We start from the raw sequence: 13,808 nt of genomic DNA, 5'->3' as shown, positions 1-13,808 counted from the left end.
TCGGAGAAAACTAGCATGGTTTGGCATGGACTGCATCTGTCATCTCTTGCCGGTGAAATGTGTTTACAGCGCCATTGCCTAGTAATGGCCTCGTTTGTTTGTTCTGCTATTTCAGCTTTCAGACATATTGTCATATTGCTCCCTCCTTAGGGCTGCTTGTTCCAAGAAGCCTACAGGCATCTTGCCAGTTCTTCTCCAAGGGGGCATGCCTGTGATGTTTGTGGTTATTCTCATGAATGGCGCCTCAGCATCCTGTTGGTCCTGACACTTCTGCTTCTGGTTTTTGACGTCATACGAGTACAGCCTTCATTCCTCATGGTTTGGGTCTCATGCTGCTGTTCCTGAACTGCTCCCTCCTTAGGGCTGCTCATCCCGAACAGTTCCCTGGTAAAGTTCTAGCCGGTCCAGGTGCTCTACCATCATCTTCATTTTACGTGTGGTGTCTCTGAACCCTGTATACCACATTTCTGAGCTAGGTGACAACCTATATGGGCTGTCCCATGAGGGTTGAAGCATAGGTGACTTTCCATTAGTACAGGATGAGTGATGCAGCCACAATTGGTCACCCTCTTCATAGCCCACAGAGTTGGTCAGATGGTCATAGCACATTTTTATGCTGTCAGTGGCCAGCTTCAGAAGTTGGTGGGTGTTGTAGATGTCATCCAGTCCATGAAGTCTGCCACATGGCTGACAGTGGATCACTCCTTGTTGGTGAAGCATTGAAATACAGGTCACAGGGCAGATGTACTTCTCTCCGGAATATTAGGCTATCTGAGGTCAAGCCTGTTGTGCTGTAGATGGATGCCCCGTAGGCAAGGAGAAAGACGGGCAGCCTCACATCCCAGCTGCTCTTGTGTGACGTGATGACTTTTCACAGGTTCTCCTCAACCTTTTTTACATACCACTCCACTCTGCCAACCAACTGCTGGTGCGGGAGGGTGGTGAATGCCTTGTTCACTCCCAGACATTGTAGGACCTCCTGCATAAGTCAACACGTGTTTACCTCAGTATTGGCTGCATTTCACCATTCCATTGCTCTGGCTTCCAACTATCATATTATCCTCTCTGATTGTATATTTCTCTCTGTTCTGTCATTCTAACACTCATGTGCTTCAGTAAATTTCATTGATTGTTTGTTAATACAAAGTGATGTTTTATTGCAGTTGCATTAAATACTGAGTCACCAGCAGAAGGTCAACCAAAAGTTGCTTATGTTGGAGTGTCAACAGAGGTAACAGTTGGAATTGCTTTAGCTTCATTTGCCATTGGTGTTGGACTCACAGGAGCTTTGTGGTATATCCACATGAAAACAGGTATGTGTCTGCTTCAGTGTTTAGAAATTGTGAGTGCATAGAATTTGGTGCTGTCTTGGTTACAGGCCAGTGCTGGGCCAATCTTATTTATTATTTGGGTAATACTGTAACACTTCGAGGATCTTCCCAGTCTTCCTCTTAAGACCCTTTTACAAAAATAGAAAAGCACATTGTTGCACATTTAAGGGTTCTGTAATTGTTAAAATTACTGTCCGGGAGAGTGTAGGCTGAGTGCAAGAACAAATCATTACCTTCTCTGGACCCTTTTAACTGCTACTTGAGATTGTTCCTGGTGAAGGAATACAATATAAATAATTTGGTGCCAGTGAACACAGAAAGAATACAATAATCATGAAGCTATACCATATACAGTGAGCCCTTATATTTAGTATCGTGGCCACTGAGCTTTGTGTGGTTATCATCTAACACTGTAGTTACCTGATTACAGGGCTGAGGTCAAATAAAATGAACAAATGAGAAAATGAAATTGACATTGAACACTAGGGTAAGGCTAGATGAGAAGTAAGATACAAACCTGGGAACCCAATGGAGGTAAGTAAACCAATGTGAAACGAAACCACAACAGGGACTTAACAATGACAGGCTGAACACATTTTAGAACAAGTAGGACTCACCTTGTAGTCCCCTGTCAGCAAGATCTCTGTCTGAGTCCCCCAAGGACTTGGATACAACTAGAGCAGTTACCAGCTCAAAGACCAAATTGTGAATGCCTGATGAGAGCAAGACAGTTCAACCAGCAGGTAAAAAGGGGTGGAGGGGAAATGGAAAAATGGCAGGTAGGAAGAAGGGGGGGAAAACACAGGGTGTACACAAAGGCAGCTACAGGCTCTTTCAGAAAATAGTGTACACTAAACTGACTGAGGTACGTCTCATTTGATTGAACTCTTCTAGAGAATATGGAGTTGATAGTTCCAGGTCAGAAATGAAGCCATGAAATTGATGACCAAGGGCGTGATAATATGCCGCCTTTTCAGGACTGTTGCACACTTCAAGGACAGTGATAGATACATATGAAGTGGTGTGGAATTTTGAGTAGCAGATGAAAACAAAAGATATTTGAAGGGAAAAAAACTACTTCATTTTCACTTGTCCATTATTATTCTCACATGAAGACACCCGTGATTGAACCAAGGCTCCACAATGAGACACCATTGCCTAGCTGCTTGTGCAGTACAGAGATACTGTAAATACAGATGTATCAATATTGAATTGAAGCCACACCTTCTTCCTGTGTAAACTACATGCTGTTTGGACAGGAATTAGCAGATGCTGATTATGATTTTTTCTTACAGTTCTGTTTCCTTCTGTAATGAACATCAGGGTCTACAGAATGGCCTTATATTCCCACTGTTCCTGTTCACTATTCCTACTGGCCCACCTGAGAAGGATCTGCCCCCATGGACCTGAGTGACCACTGTCCTTTCTCATATTCCATATCCCTCCTTTGAAAATTAATATTATTTTTCAAAAAGGGCTAGTTTCTAACATTTTCTGATCATTGCTTTTATTGGTCTTTATGTGATCCTGTCTGTATAATCTAACTGCATTCTAACCCTAGTCACTTTGACCCAACACATCTTCCTCCTAATCATTGGGCTGTCAAGGTAGGTTGGTCCTCTTCCTGATAGGTGTGTGTGTGTGTGTGTATGCATGCATGGTCTTTTTATTGGTTTTGCCATGTCTGTGTATACCAGAACAGTTTTCAGTTTTGCCCTCTTCTGTGCTTATCGTTTAGTATTTAAGGTCCTGTACATTTATAAACTCTTGTCGCACCAGCAGGGATCTTTCCTATCTCTATAATGTTTTCCATGGTTTTGGCATGATTTCTAATTTGTATGTGCCTATGAGGAAATCAGGAGAAGAAGATTAAGCAGACCCTTTTCCCTGTCCCTGTATAACTCCTGTGTAAGGCCCCTTTCGAGACCAAGGTGGGACATACGCTTTGATGACAGTTTGGCTCTGTTACTGTGGCATATACTGGTGCAGTATAATCAGTCAGAAGTCCCCTGAAACTGTATAGGCCTTCCTTTAGCATTTTTTAGCCCCTCCTGGGGCATGAAGTCCAGGCTTCCCTGGCTTTTCAGTCTGTGTCTATGTCATACATGTTTGTCAAGAGGAGGGACGGTAAGCCATTCTCTTTTTGATCAGTTTTTTCTGATCTGAAATTCTGTCCTTACCCATCACCCATTCTCTTTTGATATGAAAGTGTTTCTGTTGACTCTTGCATCCCAAATCCAATGGAGTCCTTCCAGTGCCCAAAGTTCTGACAGACAGCTGTGGTGTACATATAACCTTGTTTGTGGGGGTCTGCTGTGAGTCTTTCCAGGGTTTTCCTTATTTCATTTTCATGTTTGTATTGTAAACCACTGCTACATGTAAAAGTTTTTTTACTGATATTCAGATCCATTTCGGAGACAAACGGATAAGCAGTTGCCAGAAGCAAGGACTGGAGTTGGTACAAGTGTTGTGACTGGATGCAATCTGTCGCCACATAGTGGCTGCTCTTCCACCAACTCAGAAGCAGCCATGACAGCAACCTGACCCCAAGACAAAGTCTGCTAGCAAACATCTGCAGTCTGCTAGTACATGATGAAAGGACACCTCTAGTTTTAGTACAATCATTTTTGAAACAGTGTAGGTGTGAGAAGGGTATAAAATTAATTCAAAATTGTAGGGTATGACTAAGTGAAAGTTGCTGAGTGATCAAAATAAGGATAGTATTCTATGATTTAGGAATGATCAGCAGTCTTGCTAATTCTTTACTTGAGGCCCATATTACTACAAGCATTGTGGCACCTGTTCTTTTTTGTAAGCCATCACCTGAGTGCAGCAGTCTCATAGTTCGCTATTGTGACATGAACAGACATGTACATAAAGGTGTCTCATTTCATTGCCAACATGCTTTTTACCCATGTTCTGTCATGTTCTATAACATCAATTTGAAATAATGATTTATAGTCAAAAATGAAATTAACTACAGCTGTACAATGTTTGGAACTTTGAATCAGGAAGTTGAATTACCTCAGTTGCCCCCTCATGTTTGCTCAATCCAGCCATTTTTCTACTACCATGACGAAGTTGTGAAAACTGAAGTTGTAGTTTTTCACGGTTTGGTGGCATGGTGGAGCTGTTATGTTGCAGTTGGTCATCCATGAATGGGAACTACAAACCTGTTTTGGGGGAGAGTAATAGTGAACATGATTTTGCTAATGCATCTCAGCTAGAAGTCAGGAATAATTGATTAGCATAGTGAAGATTCAGTTTTATGACATATGAGAGAGATCACTTTGTATAGAAGTCTGTGTGTTTGATACTGATCAGTAATGTAATGTTAAAATGACTTATTACTTTTTATTCCCATGCTTGGTGCTAAGAATAGACTATTCACAAACAGGAAAAAACTTTAAAATGGTAAAAATTTTCATAATTAAACTTTCTAAAATAAAAGTACATAACATTGTCATGTTGTGGAATGATTAGATACATACAGGAATTTGTTTATTTAGTGTGAAGTAACAGGAATGTTTGGAAATTGCCGTTGTCAGTTGGGGTTCAAAGATATATCACGTGTTCTTAATGCAGTCACTGTGAGTTCGCTAGGTGGTACAGTGAGTGTGGGCTGGAAGCAGTCTTGTAGATGAACAGTTGTTCACTGGACTACAAGATACTTATAATTAGTGAATGCTACCAAGACTGTATAGTCAGCCATCTGTTAATTTTTTAGCCATTACCTACATTAGAAATCCAAGTGGAAGATGGGTGAGTGGCAGTGAGTAGCTGACATACTCATTGGCAGCGTATGGGGGGAGGTCATGGAGAAGCTGACAAGTGACTTCAGGTGAACAAAGCAAGGGTGAAAACTAACTTGTTCCAGCCAGTATTGTTACTCTTGTCAGTGATTAAATCTGCTGTGGTATTTGTCTGCATGTGGCAGTGGACATTTGTTCTGATAACTGCTGGGGGTTTCTTATTTGAATTTACTGAAATTACTCCACAAGGTTGTCTTATTATTCATTTGCTATACAGTTGTTAGTGCGGGATAAAAGTAGTTGTGTGAAGTTTATTGTGTTAAGACAAGTGCAGGATCAGCATGAATTTCTATACCAGGTGATCTCTCTGACATCTGTTCCAAACATGACATGCCAAGTTAATTTATATGCACCATATTTATTTAGTTACTGAGTAGGAGGCTCTTGATTGTGCAGAGGAATCCCCTTAATGTTTGAGGACCACATTATGTATATTGTTAGTCTTTAATGACTAGAATCTGAGCTTGGATTGATAATTTGATTTATTGAACTCTTATAACTCACAGCTACAAGCAATTGTATGGCTATCAATAGTTCACGCTCTCCACTTCTCACTTCAGCACACACTGCATCTTCTATGTCTTATCTATCTGTTGCTATGTAATGGATCCCAACGATGTCCTCACATTCTCAACTGAATGAGTTTAATTCATTCTTGGGGCAGACCCAATAGAAAACAACTTTTCCAAGAATTCTCTAGTGTGGCGCCACATGCTTGTTGCCACGGAAACATGTTTATTGACCTTTCCTTAGCAAGGGCCTTCTCTTCTGGCTCCACTTTTCTGGTCTTTCTGCTGCCATTTCAAAGTATTTCTCCAGCATTTTTGAAGTGGAATATTTGCAATTATACTTGTACCAAATCAGTTTCAAAAATGCATGTTCGAGTCTTTCTGTGTGTCTTGTAATATGGCTTTAATTTTACTCCATTAGATGACTACTTTCCATAGCTCATAAGCATATTATTTGAAACTGGACACTTCATTTTCCTTTCTTTTTCTCATGCTTCCTTCCTTCCCTCCCTCCCTCCACAAAAGCCATTATGTTGATTAGATAGGTGTATTGGAACTTCCATATGAATGACATGAAATGCAGTTGGAATTTGCTGATGGATTATATGAATTTCAAATTTAATTTATAGAAATGTTCACAGTGGTCACGTGTCTTCAAATATTTTCCATTGTCAGCTCTGTCTCTGTGAGAAATGCTGAATGCAGATCTGTATTTCTAGGCTTTAGTGCAGACAGATCTGCTGTATAGGGCATAGAGAAACTAGAGAGGTAGGAGAGAAGAGAATGAGCAAAAAATGAAAAAGCATTAAGAAAAATGGTCAGGTGAGATAAGATGTGGATACAGAAAAAATGCAAACTAATTTAGATGAAAGTACTAAATCAGGCAAAAAATTAAACTATAGAATATTATAGAGGAGGAGAAATAGGATGGAAGAATTGTATAAAGTTGTTGATAAAGAAGAATGATTAAGATGGAAAAAGAAAGAGGTATTAAATCAATGAAAGAGTTGTTTTTTTAACATTTCCTGACTGGAAAGAAACAGGATTAAAGAGAAAAGCAACGGTAAGATGATGGCAGACCTGTAGGATATTAATGACTTTAGACTACTAAGAAGTATGTAGAAGAAAAGAATGCCTGAGCACTGGAAAAGGGATCCAGTCTTACCAATTTATAAAGAAGTTATAAAGCACTGTAGAAACGGTAAAGGGCTTATATTACTTAGGCACCATTTGAAACTGCATGAAATAATTCATAGAGGTGGATGGCAGTTTCTCTGCATTCCAAAAATATTATCAAATTACTTTCTGAAATAATGGACCTGCTTGAAATTGAGATTCTCTGTTTGACCAAGAGCCTACTTACTCTAATGCAGATTCAACATTATAGAATACAATTATTTAAAGTAGTGTTAGAGAAAAATAGCTGCAAGAGAAGGAAGCAATGATACAAACAGATGTAACTAAGTACCTGGTTTTTATTGTATATTATAATTATTATAAACAAGTAAATGTATAAAAATTTAAGCTGAATTTTGATTTACAAAAGGAAGACGTTCTTATGTTTTCATTTCAGCTTAAGAAAGTAAGAAAACTTTACATACAGTATTTTAAAACCTGAATTTTACATTGATTCAGGACTCGATTTTTTAAAGATATTTTTCACATTTAAATACTGCCCATAAACTGTTTTACAATAGAAATACACTGGTGGCAGATGTTTCTCAGGGTCCCTTTTATAAAGCAAAATAATAGCATTAAGTTATATTATAACAAATATGTTGTGTATAGATTTATTACAACTAGATATTTTATATTGGTTTTTGTGTAAGTAGTATTAATTCTTGAGGGACGCAGTCACAGTTTTCTCTCATACATATTGAGATTGCTATGATCTACAGTAATACAGAGGATACATCTTTTTGTTACAATTTCTATTATGATAGCACATTTTATATTTTTCATATTCTCAGACTGCATTACTCTGTATACAAGTCAGTTCATAATGAAATCTGTGATTGTATCCCTCAAGTTTCAGAAAGTTGACTTGGTAACTTGCAGAATTAATTAGTAAAAACCATTACTTCTCTTTGTTATTCATAATATGAGTACTTAGATTCTGGAAGTAATGACAAGGCTTCAATGTTCATTTTCATGTCAGTGTATATAAAGCAGGAATTGTGAATTTATCATTTAAATTTCCAATATTGCTTCTTTCTTATATTATTATTGTGCATCATTGGATATTTGATGTGTAATGATGTGAATTGCTTGGTCAGTTGGATGAAGCTCTAAGACATGAATAAGCTGAATAGTTCGAGTACACTATCCATTGCCATCCTTCCAGTTTATTTCTTCCATTATCATAGCCATAGTGCCTGTGTGCAGTGTATGGAGTACTGATACTATGTACCATAGTTCCTCTTCATTAAAGATGTAAGTATGTTTTAATTTTCTTGCTCTATAGAGATATGGAGAAATATATTGAAAAGTGAACTTTTAATATACAAAGTAATAATGTTATATATATTAGTTGGAACCTAAACTAATTTTGCTACACAGTGAAATTATTTCTCTGACTTTAGGAGATCATATCAGGAAAAAGATAATGATGTTATTTCTCATAACATATAACCTGCTTTAAATGTTTATATTATATTAAGGAACTTAAATTTTGCCTCCTGTATGTACAGGCCTACAATAAATTTGAACTGAAACATTCATTATCATGATGTATTTCCAGAACAGATTTATGTAGGAAGTCAAATAATGATAATATTTTTTATAAGGGTGTACTGTAAATAACATTTGGAGTCCAAACATTCTTTACAGTTTGTCACAATTTTCTATGACAAAGATACATGGTTGCAGAGTTTGTCTTGTTCAACATACTTGAGATGCAAAACAAACAGAACTATTTTGTATTATTTTAGTATCTGCTGGAATAAAATAAAAGTGTTCAGCGTGATCTCCATCAGCCATGATGCAGTTCTCTGCATGTGGCCTCATGCCCATACTGTTGCAATATCCCTGGTATCCTGTGTACAATTTGTGTTGCATCTTGCACTTCTTGCCATAGGGCATCCTGGGACTCCAGCTCCTGTGGCTGAGGTAAGGTGAGCGTGTAAGCCATGTCATTGGTCCTTCACATTCACTTCACTTCTGTAAGAACTGATATTTTATCCTTCCACATACCTGGCATGCACAAAGGTTCCATCATGTGTAGAGCACATACTGACATGCATGGCTAATGAATTGTCATCTCTCTGTTATGGCAGTAAAAAATTATCCACACTCTTGTTTTTCCAATTTATATACACAAAAGTAGGGGTTGAACAAGTATGTCGTTTTTCTACATGGTCTCCTTCCTTTTCGATGCACTTGGTTCAGTGGTCCACAAGCTTGCGTATTCTTTCTCAATGCATTTGGTTCAGTGGTCCGCAAGCTTGCATATTCCCCCCAAGAAGAAGGGTTTCAGTCGGTTGCGCAGCCATCTCCTTCCTTGTTGATGCACTTTGTTCAGTGGTCCACAAGCTTGCATTTTCCCTCCAAGAAGAAGGTTTTTGGTTGGTTGCGCAATGATTTATGCACTGCTTCCCGCACTTCTTTGTCCATAGAAAATCTATGACCTCATGAAGCATCTTTGAGCAGCCCAAAGAGATGATAGTCAGAAGGGGTGTTCCAGCACCTCGAAACCCAAATGCTTAATGGTTTAAACGGTCTGGCCGTGCATTGTCATGCAACAACACTTTCTTCGACAATAGGCCTCAGCATTTGGTGCGAATTGTTGGCCAGCAAATCACTGTATCTTACAATGTTGATTGTACACCTTTTTTCCAGGTAGTCTTCCAGTATAGGCCTATTTGAGTCCCAAAAACGGTTAGCATCGCCTTTTCCGAGGAAGATTGTTTCTTGAATTTCTTGTCCGGCCATTTTTAAACTTCTCAGTCCACTCATACACACTTCTACGTGGTAGAGCAGTGTCCCCATATTGTATTGAAAGCCTCCAATGAATTTCAAGCCCTGACATACCTTCCAACCAGAGAAATTGGATCACTGTTCTTTGTTCCTCCTTGGTGCACACTTTTACACTGTCACAGCATCAAGGAAAATGACGCGATCAAGGTCAAACTTCAATCATATGACCACAGTAGTACCAACTCTAAGCATGCATGCGCAGAAGGCAGTGTGACAAACCTAAAGATGTGTTATGGCAAAAGTGAGGACAATTTCTGACTTTCCCTTGTATTTATGGGGATTGCAAGCATGTAACACGCGTGAAATGGATGGAAAAACATAAGGACCAATGATATGATCTCCAACAGGCTAGTCCATACATTAATTGAGAAGTGATGCTGGTGCCTTGTAACACTTTTTTTTTCTGCCCAAGCATGCATGTTCTGTAAGTTCACTATCCAATCTCCAGTAAAACATGCATAATAAGTGAAATGAACTGTTCGGATAAACACAGGATTGTTTACACATTGTGGATGCAACCATCGGTGGAACCCAACTTGAATTGGACCATTCATTGTTTACACCTCTTGCACTTGCACTTGTACTGTACTGTATAATAGAGGTACAGGCAGTGAGTCCGTCATACAATACACGTTGTGGATGGGACACCAGTGATATTAGAACAAAAAATGGTCATTTCCTATGTGTATTGCAGAAAGCTGCATAATGACTGAAGAGGTCATTTTGAGCACTTGCTATAAGAAGTGCTTTATTTCACTTCACTGGATGCTAAGGTAATACAAAATAGTTTCAGTTAGTATGCATCTTAAGTCTATCAGATGGAGCAAATTTGCAGCCATATATCTCTGCAAAAAAGAAACTGGTGTTAAAATGGGAAAGGATTTTGCAGCTCCAGAAGTTACCTAAAATACACCCTCAGAGAGAATGTAGTTATTTTTTTGAACATTCTGTATGTGTGAAAGTTACACTTATCTTGCAAGGCTTTTATAACATGTGACAAGTTCAAATTTTGCTGTGCTCGTATGAGGTAGATGATGTTAATATCACATTTTGCAAAATTCTAAGTGCATTTGTTACAACAGTCTGCTACATCTTACGAAATTTGGCTTCTCATAAAGCACATGAAGTGTGGTAGACATTGAGCTAAAGGCTTCCTTAGCCTTCATAGTTCCTTCACTTCAATGAAAGTAATGCCAACATATTTATGTATATAAAATGAGATTATAGAAATCAAGCACTTGTCTGTTTGGTACATATGTTATCAGATAAATCATAGAAACATATTTTTTATGCTTTGTGCTTTTATTTCCTCCTGTTATAATGTAATGACAAAGGATTTAGCTTTCAAAATTAGTCTGGAATTTATTTTGTGAACAGTTGCATTTATTTACTTGCCCTGTAGACATTGTTGAAGTACAAATGATAGGTTTGGAAGAATGGAATAAGGTACCTCATTCCACATTCTTATTCAGCCAGTGAAATACATTTCCTATTGCTTCCACCTTTCTTTGTCTTAGAATTACAAATAATTTTGTAATAAACTCTTCCAGCAGTTCCTGAACTTCAGTAATTCGTGGAATATATGGAACATAGTAGTACAAAATTATTTTATATAATAATTATATTTAAAGAAATGCTGTCTTTTATTGTGAGATAAAGTATGAATAGTGGAACTGTAAAGAGAAGAAGATGATGCCATGTTTTTTTAACTTCCTGCAGTTTACTAAAGGTTTTATCAATTTTTCTTTCATTTATCTTTCTATGATTACAGTGATATTGGAGGAAATATCAGGTGCAAATGGTTGGAATTTTGTACACCCTGAACATCATGATTGCTTAAAATGTGCAGGAAGATTAATGTCCTATTCCTTATAAATACTGAGGTGTTCTGTGATCCACATGAAATTGAATAATAGTGAGAGACCCTAGAATAATTAGAAGAGTTTGTGCATGGCTGGGATTAAAAATTTGGTTTTTACTTATACTTGTGTACCAGAAATTATAAGATCCCCTAAAGACTTCAGTGTGTGTAGAAATCTTAAAAAAATGTGTTATGTAAAGGAACATACAGAAGAAGTTTTATGCAGGTTTCTTAATTTGTGTGGGTGACAGAAGATGGTATTGGTTCATCTACAGTGAGACATTTCCTGAGTGAATTTTGTAAAATTTGGATGATGGCGTTTTTTAATAACACACTCCACATCCAATCATTGGTTTAAGTAAAGACTCCCAACTCATTAACTCCTAGTTGCAGTAGTATAAAATGACTTGGAACACCATCTAGTGTGATTGATTAGTAAAAGTTGTATTTCAGTTTTTCATTTTCCTTAACATGTTTGGGTTGGATTGACCATCTTCAGAAGGACACAATCGACATTAAGGAAACCATTATTACAGTGTCATTAATATATTAAAAAAATTAGACCTTTTAACAGCATTAAGTACATGAAATAGTTGGAACTAATTTATTTACACAGTCAAATATTTAAAAGTAAAGTTATAAAAACTTTTTGCTAAACTAGAACCAATGATTCGTGTCTTGAAATTTCTTCCCATTAAAAGAAGAAGACTGTCTATCATGACATGGTTTTGTACCTTTAATGCCGTGGTCCTGTTGTATAGAACACTAGTACAACAATACAAAGTGTTCTATACGGTGGGACCATGGCATTAAAGGCACAGAACCACGTCATGATAGGCAATCTTCCTTTGATGAGAAGAAATTTCTAGACACGAACCATTGGTTCTAGTTTTAACAAAAAATTTTTATAACTTTCCTTTTAAACACTTAACTGTGTAAATAAATTAGTTACAATAACTCATAAATGTTCCAAGCACTTCATGCACTTAATGCTGTTACAAGGTATAATTTTTTATATATTAATGACACTGTAATGATGGTTTCCTAAATGTCGATTGTGTCCTTCTGAAGATGGTCAATCCAACTGAAACATGTTAAGGAAATTGAAATATAACTTTTATTAATCAATCACACTGGATGGTGTTGCAAGTAATTTTGTACTATTGCTAGTGTGACCAACCAGGATGAGCCAAGTCAGGCAAACCCCTAGTTGACTGAAGTTTACTTTATTCTCCATTTTCTGAAGCACTGTATTCCTGCCAGGTAAGAGGAGTAAAGAGGTTGGTGTGTAGAAAATCTGAGTGTAACTTTCTGGCATCGTGTGAGGTCTTGTACTTGACAGCTTCACTGTTACCGCCCCTTTGTGCCAATTTGATTGCCATCAAAGATTTACATAACAGTCACTGTCATTTCACTAATTTTGAAATTTTTAAGTGTTTTTATCACATTTTGTTTTATTCTGCTTTAAGCATCTCATGCTATTAGTAATGACATGAGAAAAATTATGCTTAAGTGACTTGATTATGAATGAATATTGAAGCCTTGTGTTTTGTATATATTTATAATTTTCTATAAACATCAACTGTGTATCTTATTAACATTAGTTTTAAAAAACAAAGTTTTGGTCTAATGTCATATACCTATGACTCATAATTGAAAAATTCCTATGATGTAAGAGAGCAATGAGAACATGTGTAATGTTTCTGTGCTCCACGTAAAGTTAAACTGACCCTCTTTCTGAGGAAAACAATTGCCTTGAAGTCAGTTGTTTTATCATAGAGTCATTTTAATTCTTAACTGAGAATTAATGTTTTTGGAAACATTAGTTGCAACTCAAAAGCAGTTCGTGAGTTTCACAATACCATGCATAAACATGAGGGAAGGTGGCGAAGTATATTTATAATCTCCAGAAGTTCAAAAATATGAGCTTTCAAATAAGATACATGAGTAAGAAAAAGATTTATATTTTCATATACTAGTAGAAAGAGGAAGTCCCCAAAAAATTCAGAAGGTTTGTGCATGTGTCATCAGTTTGACTGAACTAGTGAGGAAGTTGAACAGCTGACTCAGAACATTGAAGTAACAGCACTTAAAACTTTTAAGGATGTAGTGAGTTTGGCATAACAGCAACTATTGAGATCAAAGATATGTTGGTATTAGTAAAAATAACTGCACAATTTACTTGCGTTAAATTGAGATGTGACATTTAGTGTGAACTGTATTGCCCATGTCTTGAATACTTGAATTGTCTTACTAGCAGTCTAGTAACAAACATAGTAAGACAGTAGGAAGGAGCTCAGAATTTCATGATGGGATTCTC

The 13,808-nt window shown here is 37.2% G+C and overlaps 1 protein-coding gene across 2 annotated transcripts in view; it reads left to right on the top strand.

Annotated features, from left to right (window-relative positions):
- LOC111871699 (transforming growth factor beta receptor type 3) overlaps positions 1 to 9,019 on the top strand; it is a 57,377-nt gene extending 48,358 nt beyond the window's left edge. For both annotated transcript variants that reach the window (XM_033754363.1, XM_023864967.2), the window contains exons 14-15: positions 1,164 to 1,313; positions 3,736 to 9,019. In XM_033754363.1, coding sequence (XP_033610254.1) covers positions 1,164 to 1,313; positions 3,736 to 3,875 — 290 coding nt within the window. In that variant the 3' untranslated portion in view covers positions 3,876 to 9,019. The remainder of the gene's footprint in view (positions 1 to 1,163; positions 1,314 to 3,735) is intronic.
- The last annotated feature ends 4,789 nt before the right edge of the window (positions 9,020 to 13,808 follow it).

Source organism: Cryptotermes secundus, unplaced genomic scaffold (assembly GCF_002891405.2).
Source record: "Cryptotermes secundus unplaced genomic scaffold, Csec_1.0 scaffold299, whole genome shotgun sequence".
NCBI classification, from domain to species: domain Eukaryota; kingdom Metazoa; phylum Arthropoda; class Insecta; order Blattodea; family Kalotermitidae; genus Cryptotermes; species Cryptotermes secundus.
This window is presented reverse-complemented; position numbering and strand designations above follow the sequence as displayed.